Source organism: Salvelinus sp. IW2-2015, linkage group LG14 (genome assembly GCF_002910315.2).
Source record: "Salvelinus sp. IW2-2015 linkage group LG14, ASM291031v2, whole genome shotgun sequence".
NCBI classification, from domain to species: domain Eukaryota; kingdom Metazoa; phylum Chordata; class Actinopteri; order Salmoniformes; family Salmonidae; genus Salvelinus; species Salvelinus sp. IW2-2015.
In genome coordinates this window covers 13,496,088-13,510,415 of record NC_036854.1, presented here as the reverse complement: position 1 = coordinate 13,510,415, position 14,328 = coordinate 13,496,088, and the positions used below count along the sequence as shown (strand labels likewise).

At 41.8% G+C, this 14,328-nt stretch overlaps 3 protein-coding genes across 3 annotated transcripts; 2 read left to right on the top strand and 1 right to left on the bottom strand.

Moving 5' to 3' along the window:
- Nucleotides 1-3,416: 3,416 nt before the first annotated feature.
- On the bottom strand, nt 3,417-6,005 carry LOC111973362 (exocyst complex component 8). Its single transcript, XM_024000705.2, has one exon. The coding sequence runs from the start codon at nt 5,856-5,858 to the stop codon at nt 3,789-3,791; it is 2,070 nt and encodes a 689-aa protein (XP_023856473.1). The 5' UTR covers nt 5,859-6,005; the 3' UTR covers nt 3,417-3,788.
- A 460-nt stretch (nt 6,006-6,465) lies between these two features.
- Nucleotides 6,466-9,532, top strand: LOC111973363 (DNA-dependent metalloprotease SPRTN). Its single transcript, XM_024000706.2, has 6 exons — nt 6,466-6,544; nt 6,663-6,982; nt 7,172-7,271; nt 7,403-7,531; nt 7,612-7,930; nt 8,055-9,532. Exons 2-6 carry the CDS (start codon nt 6,672-6,674, stop codon nt 9,041-9,043), a joined length of 1,848 nt encoding a protein of 615 aa, XP_023856474.1. The 5' UTR covers nt 6,466-6,544; nt 6,663-6,671; the 3' UTR covers nt 9,044-9,532.
- Nucleotides 9,533-11,721: 2,189 nt separating this feature from the next.
- Nucleotides 11,722-14,095, top strand: LOC111973364 (protein FAM89A). Its single transcript, XM_024000708.2, has 2 exons — nt 11,722-12,124; nt 13,372-14,095. Exons 1-2 carry the CDS (start codon nt 11,873-11,875, stop codon nt 13,630-13,632), a joined length of 513 nt encoding a protein of 170 aa, XP_023856476.1. The 5' UTR covers nt 11,722-11,872; the 3' UTR covers nt 13,633-14,095.
- Nucleotides 14,096-14,328: the final 233 nt, after the last annotated feature.

Here is a 14,328-nt window from a genome sequence, read left to right as displayed (position 1 = left end):
CCATGCTCAAAGCGAAGTCCAAACAGAAATGGTTTGTCGAGATTGGTGTGGAAGAACTTGACTGGCCTGCAAAGAGCCCTGAACTCAACCCCATCGAACACCTTTGGGATGAATTGGAACTCCGACTGCAAGCCAGGCCTAATCGTCCAACATCAGTAGCCGAACTCACTAGTACTCTTGTGTCTGAATGGAAGCAAGTCCCCGCAACAATGTTCCAACATCTAGTGGAAAGCCTTCCCAGAAGAGTGGAGGCTGTTATAGCAGCAAGGGGTGACCAACTCCGTATTAATGCCCATGATATTGGAATGAGATGTTCGACAAGTAGGTGTCCACATACTTCATGTACTGTATATCTATCCATGACTCACATGCTTTGCATACGAACCCGTTGTTCTTGCCAGATTGGTTGGCATTACTGTGTCACTGTCATTGAAATGTGCAACTGTCAGGCATAATTAACCAGTCAGGACAATATAATGTGTCCTCTGGCCCTAACATGTGCATTTCAGCAGTTACATCCATTGTTGCAGTTTATAAATCAATTGGTCTCAGATTACCTGAGATCCAATCAAAGGGCTGTCATATTAGGATTCTAATTGCTTCATACAATGGGAAAAACATCACAACATGAACAATTCATAATTAATGCTTTGTATGACACAAACCCAAATTAGACAATCAAAAAAAGACTAGCTATCTTTAATTTCATGATTTCAAGAGTAATCTTTGATTCCAATTATGCAGGAAATATGGTAGCTGTCACAACTCTCTCCCCAAAAATGTCAATCATATCCATAGCAGTTATTTCAAATGGAAAATAATTGTCTCTCGAAATGCTTCATCACACAGAATATGATTTATCACCTTGCCTACTATGTGAGTTTGTTACAATAAGTTTCACTGATTCATTTGGTTTGCTCAAAATGAACCACTTGTCACGATCGTCGAAATAACATTTGGACCAAGGCGCAGCATGATATGGGTCCCACATATTTTTATTTTTGAAACGCACAAACCAATAAAAAAACAGCAAACTATACGTGAAGCTATGGAGTGCTCACAGGCAACTACACATAAACAAGATCCCACAAAACACAGTGGGGAAATGGCTGCCTAAATATGATCCCCAATCAGAGACAACGATACATGGCTGCCTCTGATTGGGAACCATACCAGGCCAACATAGAAATAAAACAACCTTGATTACCCACCCTAGTCACATCCCGACCTAACCAAAATAGAGAATAAAAAGGCTCTCTATGGTCAGGGCGTGACACCACTCAGCAAGTGGCTGAAGAGCGTCCTTGAAGAATCTGCACTCTTCGTGTCCTTTCCCCAAAACACATGTAAATATTGGACGATAAATTGTGCCTTCCTGTATTATACTTACAGTTGAAGTCGGAAGTTTACATACACTTAGGTTGGAGTCATTAAAACTCATTTTTCAACCACTCCACAAATTCTTGTGAACAAACTATAGTTTTGGCAAGTCGGTTAGGACATCTACTTTGTGCATGACACAAGTCATTTTCCCAACAATTGTTTACAGACAGATTGTTTCACTTATAATACACTCTATCACAATTCCAGTGGGTCGGAAGTTTACATACACTAAGTTGACTGTGCCTTTAAACAGCTTGGAAAATTCCATAAAATGATGTCATGGCTTTAGAAGCTTCTGATAGGCTAATTGCCATCATTTGAGTCAATTGGAGGTGTACCTGTGGATGTATTTCAAGGCCTACCTTCAAACTCAGTGCCTCTTTGCTTGACATCATGGGAAAACCAAAAAAAATCAGCCAAGACCTCAGAAAATAAATTGTAGACCTTGACAAGTCTGGTTCATCCTTGGGAGCAATCTCCAAACGCCTGAAGGTACCACGTCCATCTGTACAAACAATAGTGCGCAAGTATAAACACCATGGGATCACGCAGCCGTCATACCGCTCAGGAAGGAGACGCGTTCTGTCTCCTAGAGATGAACGTACTTTGGTGCGAGAAGTGCAAATCAATCCCAGAACAACAGCAAAGGACCTTGTGAAGATGCTGGAGGAAACAGATACAAAAGTAGGTATATTCACAGTAAAAACGAGTCCTACATCGACATAGCCTGAAAGGCCGCTCAGCAAGGAAGAAGCCACTGCTCCAAAACCGCCATAAAAAAGCCAGACTACGGTTTGCAACTGCACATGGGGACAAAGATCGCACTTTTTGGAGAAATGTCCTCTGGTCTTATGAAACAAAAATAGAACTGTTTGGCAATAATGACCATCGTTATGTTTGGAGGAAAAGGGGGGCGGCAGCATCATGTTGTGGGGGTGCTTTTCTGCAGGAGGGACTGGTGCATTTCACAAAATAGATGGCATCATGAGGGAGGAAAATGATGTGGATATATTGAAGCAACATCTCAAGACATCAGTCAGGAAGTTAAAGCTTGGTCGTAAATGGGTCTTCCAAATGGACAATGACCCCAAGCACACTTCCAAAGTTGTGGCAAAATGGCTTAAGGACAACAAAGTCTAGGTATTGGAGTGACCATCACAAAGCKCTGACRTCAATCCTACAGAAAATTTGTGGGCAGAACTGAAAAAGTATGCAAACAAGGAGGCTTACAAATCTGACTCAGTTACACCYGCTGTCAGGAGGAATGGGCCAAAATTCACCCAACTTATTGTGGGAAGGTTGTGGAAGGCTACCCGAAACATTTGACCCAAGTTAAACAATTTAACGGCAATGCTACCAAATACGAATTGAGTATATGTAAACTTCTGACCCACTGAATGTAATGAAATAAATAAAAGCTGAAATAAATCATTCTCTCTACTATTATTCTGACATTTCACATTCGTAAAATAAAGTGGTGATCCTAACTGACATAAGACAGGGAATTTTTACTAAGATTAATTGTCAGGAATTGTGAAAAACTGAGTTTAAATGTATTTGGCTAAGGTGTATGTAAACTTCTGACTTCAACTGTATATGTTCTTATTCTTATATTTGATTATTTCTTATTGTTGTTGCATTGTCGAGTAGGAACCTGCAAGTAAGCATTTCGTTGGACAATGAATACCATGCGTATCCCATACATACGACTGATAAAACTTGAAACCTTTCTCAGAACTGCAGTTAGAAGATTTTAAGGGGTGGGGTCAGGTTATCCCCAAAAGCAAGCTTCACTCCCATAGCCTAATCCCAGCATGTAGTTCAAGGCAGGGCACAAATTTCAACCAATTGAAATATTTTAAATATCCAATCCATTACCTATTTTGAAAATCATGAGATTTGCAAAGCCTAGGTCCAAAGCTATATTATAAAGTCTAAATCCTTTTTCACCATTTGGCTCAATAATCCTTACAATTTCAATTTTTTTGCAGAAATCAAAACAGTATATATAAACTAATGGTTTTTTCAATAAACTGGACAAAATTGTTATAATGCATTCCCTTTTTATTTTGTGAGAGAATTTGTGTGATACCAGTGTTTTTCAGAGGCGCATTTGTACAAATCAATAACATTGTCAATGCATTAGGATAAAACATTAAATCAGTCATCCTATTGCAGTTAGCCTACTATTCATAATGCTATATCATCAAGCATAGAAAAAATAAGGGAAATTCAAAATTACAAACTATCTCGATGTAATTTTCTTCAACATCATATTAAAACAGAAAGAAGCATCACTGAATAGCCTATACGACAGAAATAATAGATTTCATAAATTCTGGCCAAAGATTTGAAGTTCAACAGTGTCATCAAAGTGCTGTTCACACCAGGTAATCATCCACCCACTAGACCTGAGACATAGTACTATCAGGATTGACACGAATGGTCCGTCCACTCTTTCTCAAGTCTTGTAACTGCTTAGCAGGTTTCCCCACTCCTTCCTCAAACCTCTTCTCCACCACAGGGAGTACAGTATCGTGAAGGAAGGACGCATTTTGTAGAATGAAAGCTTTCTTCTCTGCCTCCTGTTCACACCGCAGGCTGTAATCAACGTGCTGTACAGCCACAAGAATGATCTCCCTCAGGCTCTCCAGCAGCACCATGTGCAACTCTGGGAAGTAGAGCTTCAGCCCCTCCTCTAGGAAAGCCATCATCTGTTTGGTGAAGGCCACGAGGGTGTAGCTGAGGTTGACCCAGCAGTCGTCTCCTGTATACTGACTGAAGCTGCTCATGCCGCAGCTGCACATTTCCTCCTTCAGCTTGGTCAGTGCCTCTGGAGTCATCAGGTTCATCTTCCTCCACATCTCCTCAGAGTTGCGGTGCTTGGTGGCCTCAATGATGATCTCCTTGTAGCTTTGCAGGGCTGACTTGATGTCTTTAACCAAGAGGGACTGCAGTGTGAAGGTGAGGTCCAGGCCAATCTCACTGAGCTGCTTGCAGTGCTCCTTGGCCACCTTGACACACTCAGCTGCAGTGGAGAGGCTCTCTTTGCTGTCAAACACCTGCCCACTGAATGCATCCACAAACATCTTCATGGATGACCGGGACCAGACCACAAATGCAGAGTAGCAGCCTGTGTTACCGGCAAAGTCCATCTCAAATTCTTTGGCAGTCTCCAGCAAGCTAGTGAAGAAGATGTTGCAAAGCTTGTGTATGTAGAGCAGAGTAGCCCCCTCAATGCGCAGCTGGCGGATGGCGGTCTGCACAGCAGCGGCTCGGTTCTTKAGGAAGAGCWCACAGGCRTTGGTGGYCTGCCCCAGCCGGATTAACTGAGACACMGCCCGACGGGTRGCTTTGGGTCCRCCYCGGAGGGAACGGTCAGGAGAYAGCTCAAACACCAGSACCTCCGTCAGCTGTCGGACACGCTCATCCACCTTCACCCTGAYYTRRTTCACCCTCYMYTTGACAGGCTGGTCCTTCAGGTASTCYTTCAGCTTGTCCAGGAGGTCCACYSCACCTTCAAAGTCCCGRTGGGCAATGCACACYTCCAGGTCCTCGGGAAGCTCCTGGATCCACTCCAAMCRCAGATCCACTGCCTCCTCTGAGTCAAAAGGGTTGGRCTCTTRGTCATCAAAAGGGTTGGTCGAYACCYAGGCRTCTGGTCTCACAGGTGAYTTGGGKAKCTCTACCTCTTCCMTRTTYTGTTTTTCRTMWGTSACTTTYTTTTTCTTMGTCTCATCAAGGATCTCCAGCCACTCCTTTTTAATCTTGCTGTTCTCTGCCTGAAATATGCGGCTTTCMGGGAACATCAGGATTTTYAACATGTCCTTCATTGGGGGYTGGTCRTTCACGTTGACYATMGCAAAGCTCTCCAGATCATACAGTGCATTGTATTTGTACTTCACTGTACCYTGGCGATTCGCTAACCAGGTGGCAATGAGAAGGCAYTCATTCATCAGGAAGGCATGCACTTTTTGAAGTTGTGCCATGTTGTCCACATCATATTCAACCAGGTCGCCATTGTACACTAAAWACCTGCCTGGGGTGTCCATAATGTTTTTGCACCCCTCCACTTTCTCAAGCAGTGTAGTCAGTGTTCTCTGTTTCACTTCCTCTGTGTCTTTAGGGAATGCTGCCAGCATCTCCTTCGCAGTTTCATCCTTATCTGTTGAGAGCAAAGACTGGGTAATGCTCTCCATTATACTTTTCTGCTCTGTCAAAATATGACTCAGTTGGTACATCTCACTCTCCAAGTATGAAATCTCTTTGGCAGTTTCGATGAACTGTCTGTAATTCTTGTAGACATTTTTCTTCAGGTTTTGAGCCGTTTCATCTGCCAGTGTCTGTATTTTTTGACGATGTTCCTGCAAATCTCTGTCGCCATCAGATTGTTGTGAGAGATGCTTGACATAATTCTGCGGGTCGAAATTAGCTGATTCTAATTGCTTGCGCAGTCTGTTCGCCTGCTCTGCCATCTCCCAGGTTACTGGGTGTCTTCTTCTGATTAATTTTTTTTTGTATTTTTCTGATTAATATACATAAATATGTGATGTTTTTTAGCTGCTGCGCTGACAGGAAATATGTTAACACCCAAAACACAGACAGAACAACTTCTTTGCCCAAAACGTCACGAGACGGAAATTAGGTGGCCAATAGAAGGTCTATGGTTTAAAAAATAAATGTAAAATAAAATAAATAAAATAAATTGTGCGCTTAGTCATTTAAGTTATAGTCATATTGAGAGATAAAAATTACAGTCAACATTTGTATTTTATAAATGTTCTTTCATTTCAGCGTATTTATATAAAATCCCGAGTAACTATTTAGTTGGACAACATTTATTCGCGAGTGCCACTGTGGCGGAATAACGTATCCCAGAGTTCCCAACAGTACCATAGAATGAAGGATACCACCGTAAACTAGGAAAGCACTTACACAGGAAGTATTTTGAAAAAGAGCGAAAACATTTTTTCTGTAGTATTGCCCGTTAACTAGCTAAATAATTACAGAAATGAATCTACATTTAACTTAAGCTGAATATTGAGATACTCTTACGTAGATATAGCTATATGACAATCAAATTGATTAGACCGCGATGACAGTCATCTGATGGTTGCTAAAGTTAGAGCTATCCAGCGCCAAATCATATGATTGGGTTTTGGTGCGTTCATTAGCCTACTGGCTAACGTTAGCTATTTAGCTAGTCAACGTTACAACACAAGCTATCTAATTTAGCTATCTTATATCCATCTAACTTGAATTATATGTTCATTCATCAGTAGTTGAACATGGACGAAGATTTCCTGCTTGCCATTCAGCTGCAAGAGCAATTTAATTCCGAGGCATCCACAAATTCAACAAATGATGACAACAGCTATGGCCAAACCACCAAAAAACGGAAAGTTGAGTCTAGCAGCGATGTCATCCCCTATCCACGTCCATCTATTGCTCCAGAGAAACCCATGTCAATCGTGGATGAGTCGTGGGAGACGCTTGACCCAAGCCCAGATGTGAGGGCGATGTTCCTGGAGTTCAATGACACGTTCTTCTGGGGAAAGCTCAGTGGTGTTGAAGTCAAATGGAGCCCCCGAATGACACTGTAAGTCATTGTTGTATCAATCATCAGATATGATTCACGTGTTTCTGATTGGAGCTCTTACATTAGAACATGTTGCCCATTCACTATCCGTGTATAACTCGAACTGTGATTGTTTTCTTGTGGTTAGAGTATTCCCTTATGTTATATTATTCAATGTATTTTGTCCCCTCATAAAATCTTAAATTGTAGGTGTGCAGGTGTGTGCTCTTATGAAGGACGAGGTGGACTGTGTTCTATTCGACTCAGTGAACCTTTACTGAAACTCAGACCCCGTCGGGATCTTGTACAGGTACTTTGACTAACAAACCTGAACCTTCTCAGATTGATAACAATTGTATAAGATTTAACACATGCAAAGTGGCTGTGGTGGCATTTATTCAGTATAGCATAACATGAAAAATACTCTGTTATTTATTCCAGACACTTCTGCATGAGATGATCCATGCACTGCTCTTCGTGACTCTAAACAACAGGGATCGTGATGGGCATGGACCTGAGTTCTGCAAGCACATGGACAGAATCAACCAAGCTACTGGCACTAAAATCACAGTAGGTTCTTCTCTGTGTCCAGTCAAAGTGTACTTGGTGTTGATATGCATCTGACTTCTGAATCAACGGTGTTCCACCAGGTCTATCACACATTCCACGATGAAGTGGATCTCTACCGTCAGCACTGGTGGCGCTGTGATGGGCCCTGTCGAACTCGCAAGCCTTACTTTGGATACGTGAAGAGGGCAATGAACCGTGCCCCCTCAGCCCAAGACACATGGTGGGGGGACCACCTGCGTTCCTGTGGGGGGACTTATACCAAGGTCAAGGAGCCGGAGGGTTATGGAAAGAAAGGCAAGAAGACAGACACCAGCCAAGGCAAGACAGACACCAGCAAAGACAAGAAGCCTACAGACAAGCCCACAAGCAACAGCAAGCCTTCCAGTACAGCTATTGCAGGTAATACATGTCTCTTTCTCGTTTGATGAATGCTGAGAGCAGTAATATAATTTATAATTCAAAATATGGCTTAGTGAATGTGTCTTGGTGAATCTACATTTTATTTCCAATGTTTTTGTCTCAGGCTCTGGTTTACAGGACATAAGGAATATCATCCCATTCAGTGGCAAAGGCTTTCTGCTTGGAGGGAGTTCGCAGCCATCGTCATTTCAACTCAAGAAACCTATTGTCAACAGTCCCACAACACCCTTCACTACTCCTGTGTCCCCCAGGCTTGTGCTGTCACCTCCAGCTCAGGCGACGGCAAAAGGAATTGACTCGCCTGGACGGCCAGGTCTGAGCTGCCCACAGAAGAAGGGGAGCACAAGCACCACAACTTCCATAGCAGGGGGAGCACACGGTCCATTCAGAGGACTGAAACCCCATGTTAAAAAATCTGTCAGCAACACCAAGGCATTTGTCAACATCAGTGGCTCACCTGTTAGGATTTACAAATCCAACACCACTGTGTCCAAGCCACAAAGTGACTCCTCAGACACTTTCAAGACCAAAACAGAGCAAAGGTCTGTCCAAGACCTCTTTAACGCCAGTGGCTGGAAGTCTGGAAGTGCAGCTAGTTCTAGTACCTCCACTGCCTCAAAACCTCCAGATGAGACTAAAAGTGCATTTTCAACTGTGGGTGGTTTGAACTTTGGACAACCAGCCAAAGCTGTCAGTTCCTCAGACACCAGACAACTGGATAGCCATTTCTCTGGTGTTGCGGCCACATCAAAACCTGCCGTGTCCCTCGAGCCTCACCCCTCAAAATATTTCAAAGGCCCTAAAAAGCCTAYTGGAGTCAACATTCCAGTTTCTAGGAAGAGGCCTTGGGAAGACCGCACCTCTGCTCACATCTTTGACTTCTTTCAGCAGACAATTGGTGAGTCATCACCATCCACGTCAAGGAGTACAAGGGAGGACATTGCCATGCCGACAACCCCAGCAGCCCATCCTGCAGTTCAGAACAACTCTGCCAGCTCTGCAAGCCTTACTGTGAACGTCAGCTGCCCTGTATGCCAAGCCATGGTGCAAGAGTCAAAAATCAATGGACATTTAGATTCCTGTCTCTTGTGAGAACTGAAATGTGAGGAGAATGCCCTGCAGCTGTTTTATATTGCACAACCTCTAACAGGTCTAAGCATAGGTTAAGTTGCATAGTTTGTTTCCCTGAATTCAAAGCCGGTTTTGCTAATAAGTTGAAATATCATTTGTATCTCATGTAGTACTGCTGTAATTAGAGATAAAGTTTTCCAGTTTGCATCTCCTACATCATGTAAAACCCTCTGAAAAACCCTGTTGGTTTAAGTCTTAAAGAAGAACATCTGGACTGCACCGGGTTGTTACGTTTATGGTAGTTTGCAGAGTGACTTGTGCCTTAGTAGATCCATGTAAATATTTCCAAAAACGTTGATCAATTGTGAAATGCTACCTCAGATAACCATGTTTAAGAAAATGTTCCAAATGTTTTAGCATTGGTCTTCGCTCATGAATAATTTATTTCATTGGTGCCACTTTGACTTGATGGGTCAAGGCGATGTTGCCATTGCATAGGCAATTTGCTGCGGTCTTGAATTTGGAAAGTGTCTTCCTGGTATGCTGATCGGGCAGTATTGAATTTCACACGTGCTTGCTATTCACTTCTCTAGGCCTTAGAATTCGTCACATTCGACAGGGTCAAGTATTTTACAAGGGCATGTGCTGACTCATGTCATCGATAATAGTTTAATGCCTTGTTCAATGGAAAGCACTAATGTGAATTTCTCTTAAGCCTCTGTAAATTATCCGTAGTAGTAGTGTGTAGCCAACCAGTAACAAGGCTGTTATTGAAGATATTTAGTGTTTTAGTTGTCTTGTTTTTAAATTTTCATTGGTAATACCATCATTGAAATAGTATTAATGTATTTGCAGATTATTTTCTGCATGTGTGCTGCTGATATAAATGTTAAATTGAATGTTGGATTTGTTTTGTTTCTGATGAAGTAAGACCAACGTTCATGTTTTAATTGGAATGTTTATGAAGGGAAAATTAAATGTTCTTACATACCTTCTATGTGTCTTTTGACTGAATGAGTCCTCCTTCCTCAATGGCAGACTAATAGAAATCAATAAGATGGTCTCAAATACCATTTCATCATATAAATATACTAATTCAATTAACTGAAAAATGACATAATTCTCAGACACATACTTCAATGCCCTTACATGCTTAGACACATTTGAATAGAATTCCTGCCCTCCCAGGGGCATAGAGCATTGTTGAGAATCCTCTTTTGATTCACATTCAAAGAGTACAGGAAGGTGTTATGGGGACGTAACTAGACCGGGCCAAGAGAGCAATGACAGTTTCTGAAAAGAAAAACTGCTTGTGCAATATAATACCAATAGTGCTATTTTTGTCTGTGGTCTTACATGTACAAAGGAAGGTTTTCCCTGAATGATTTCTGGTTCATTCTGGAATAAAATCAAGGCATATGTTATTTGGGGAAGGATGATGCAGGGGCAGTGGGGTGAGATATGTCATGGCAGAGGGGCAGAGAGGGAGGGCAGTAGAGTTCAAGGCACAACAATGAGGCAGGCAGCTGTGTCACAACTTCTGCTCATCCTGACCTGCTAGATTCTGAGGACATCCCAGATGATTAGCACAGTGAAAAATAGCATACAATGCATTTTAGTGAGAAGACACACAAATGAGAAGCTCTAAGATAAGTTGCACCTGTTTCCTCTAGCCTGTTTTTAAAGCACATGTCCACAGGGGTAAATTCATAATCCGTTCATCTTGAGTGCACTGCAGTCAAAAGTCACCAACACTTAGGAAGGCCTAATGGGGTAGTCACTCAATAACTGTCCTTGTCTTGACTGTGCAGTGTATCATCAAAAACACATTGTGAGTACATTTCAACTCGTATTGACGCACTGCCAATTCATAGAGTATAAAATAATGTTTTTTAAGTAAGGGAATAAATTGATCATTTCGTTTTTCACATTTACAATTACACATAATTTGTTGAGACCTTGCTTCTTCAATGACATCTGCCCTAGTATAGGCCACATGTGCCTCTGTTGGGTGGGCTTTGTCTCTTTGTTGAGGGGCTGTTAATGAAACAGGACCATGGTTGGAAATCCCACCATCTGTCCTTCATACTGAAAACCTTTGTTCTGCAGACACATGTCATGAAGACCTCAGCCTAAGTAATGCCTTTTGAACTATTCTCAGCCGTATTCATGTAGCATATGTCATGTTTGTTTCTTTGCGAAGTGTGCCATTATACTAAACAACATTATATCAATGCACTTGTATCCCACAATTGGAGAATTGCAAGAAAATAAGCTTGATAACTTTCATTTGATAAAATATGAAATTATGSCTATTAGGTGGTTCCTCATTATCATTGGTTACGTTTACACAGGCAGTCCAATTCTGAACTTTTTCACAAATTGGCCTTTTGCCCAATCACAACAGATCTTTTCACAGCAGGTGTTTTTCAGAGCTGATCTGATTGGTCAAAATACCAATTAGTGAAAACAAATATCAGAATTGGACTGTCTGTGTGAATCCAGCCAATTGTCTTATAAATAAATCAAATCCTCACACTGTAGAGCTGAATTAGATAGGAGCGTCTCTAACACCCCCCCCCAAAAAAAAATACTGGTGAAGGTTGTAAATATTCAACCACACTTTCCTGTCCGTCACCGTGGGTGACGCCCAATCCAACTAGAATGTGTTAAAGGGACAGGAAGTGCGAGCCAGAGCCATAAAGGAGATTACGGCTGTTGGCGTCAACGAATAATTCTACTGTTGCATGGTGCTCGTCGGAGAGGCGAATTTCTTTACCGAATGTGGTTATTTATAACCACTAAAACTTCTTCCCACTAAAGTATTGAATTTAAGGTAAAGGTATAACGATGAACGGTAAATCGGCAAACGGCACAGCGGGCGGAACACTGGCCTTCATTGAGGGGCTACCCCCACTGCCGAAGAGCCTGAGCGGCTTGCTGAATTCAAGCGGCGGGTCTTGGAGAGAGATGGAAAGGATGTATGCAAAGAAAACCATGATCCAAGACGACCTTAGTCGTGGGCGAAACAATTCCGACAATCTGCTTGCGAATAAACCGGCCAACCTTGATGCGGCTTTAGCACTCCTCCGAAAAGAAATGGTAAGTGGAGGGGATGTGATTTCTGATTGCAAACAGGATCGTGATGGGTTGTTTTCAATCTKATTTTACAAGGCAGAATGGTGAAATCACGAGAACAGCTGTTCTGACAGTCACGAAATTACTCCAAATGACTTCATTAATTCATGGTCTAATTAGTACCGTAATTTTTATAGTCAGCTGAAAGATGTAAACAGAAATTTTACACTAGCAGTTTCTAATTMCTGTGATAAGATTTGCAACACTGTAGCCAATACTCAACGGTGGCAGGACCACGATGAAACATGATACATTGTTGTTGCTTGTAGGATTTGATGCCAGTTTGGGTTTCTTTGATAGCCTACAGTCTATACTAAATTTGTGAATTTGATTTGTAAACAGATGTTTCTTTGAGTAGCTATTTGAAGGCTTACAAATCGAAATGAAATCCTCACTGTAGGCTTGTCTTATGATTAATATTTTATCCCATAAAATATTGATTGAGTGGAGAGAAACAAATATTTCTAGCTGAAGGCAGGAAGTAGCCCTTGATCATGACTGTTCCATTACACTACCCAACTCACTGGATGAAGCTATCTTCTGTAGGGTGGGAGCCGCGACGCTCGGTCTGAACATTAACAGGCATCACTTGRAGTACGGTTTTGGAAGCATAAGGACTTTCTCATTTATAATATGAAGGAGCTATTATCGGCGAAACATAATACAAAAAATGTTGCATTGATACATAACTTTATAGGGGTAGTGTTCCCACACGGCCATATTTTATGCTACAGCACTTGTTTACGAAAACAGATTGAATACAGAGTTAACTACCTTCTAATTAGCTATCTGCGTCTAATTGGCTGTCTGCAGAAGACAGAAGCCATACACATGTTGTCACTGAAATACTGTCTGCTGSAACTGTTAAAATCGGTTAAGTGAGCAGTAAGTGTGTATTTTGCACTTGGGAAATTATTTAGATGTATTATGAAAGTAGGGGGATTTATGTTTCAAGAACCAAACTACAATTGGCAACTGATTCACCTTTTGGATGATGGAGTTGGCTTCCTGAGCCAATTCGCCCTTTAAACAGAACATTTAGATGCATAGACTGCACCTTTACTCCTTAGTTGTTGGGTAGAGAAGAAGCAATGTTAGGCTCCTTTAGTCCAATATTGGGCTCGGCATGAAGTACCATCTGCTCTTTTGTCTAATCTCTAAAGTTTAGGTGAGCACTTAAAATAATCCTGGTTTAATTTTGTATTTTCCAGGTGGGGTTGCGTCAGCAGGATATGTCTTTGCTGTGTCAGCTCTGGTCCCTTCACGAGTCAATCCAGGAGTACAAGGGCAGCTGCCATGACCTCAGCGCCGGGCACGGGATAGAGAATGGCTACTTTGATGAAGATGATGAATACTACCAGGAGACGAGCACAACACCAACTGACCAACCGGAGGGAAGTGAGGCGACYTCTCCCAAAAACGGGACTAGCAAGGACTCCTGGCTAGGAGACTCTTTCCACATCACCATCTGAGAGACTCATGAGCTGATCTGCTTGACTCCACACATTTGAGGCAATATGCTTTTTTTAATAAAGAGCTGTGCCATGCATTGTTTTGCTGGCTTATAGTACTTTTTCCGCAGACCTTTTCATACAAATATATAAACAAAGGTTCATTATTTATTATAAATTATAATATGGTCTTTTTTTTCCTCATTACTATGGACATTTTTAGTTGAGTTTTTTTTAATGATTCGTTGTGAGTACTTCCAAGCTCTGTCAACACAATGTTTACAGGGTTGAATTCCCAGAGACTGGGAAGGTCTTAATAAACAAAYGGGATGGGATTCCTGTCCCTGCAATCAGTGCGGGAGGAAATGAACTTTTAGATGGCATGTAGTGGCAATGTTGACTGTTATGGATTTGTGGACTGGGTGGAGTAGGCTGGAGAAAAGTATAGAAATGTGAAAAAGTATTAAAATGCTGGAAACGCTTACTTCTGGAATGGTTTATACCGGGGTAAGTAAGCATGTGCTTCTTCGAAGCCCTATGGTGTGCTTAATTTCATATTGTGCTGTGGCTCTCCATACCTTTTCAGTTAACAGTTCTTCAGTTATCACCATCGTAACCATTGTTTTCATTTAACAAATCAATACAGGGTACTCATGAATTCATATATTGACCCCACTAGGACATGCATTTAGTGCACGTATGGCAATTGTGTCCATT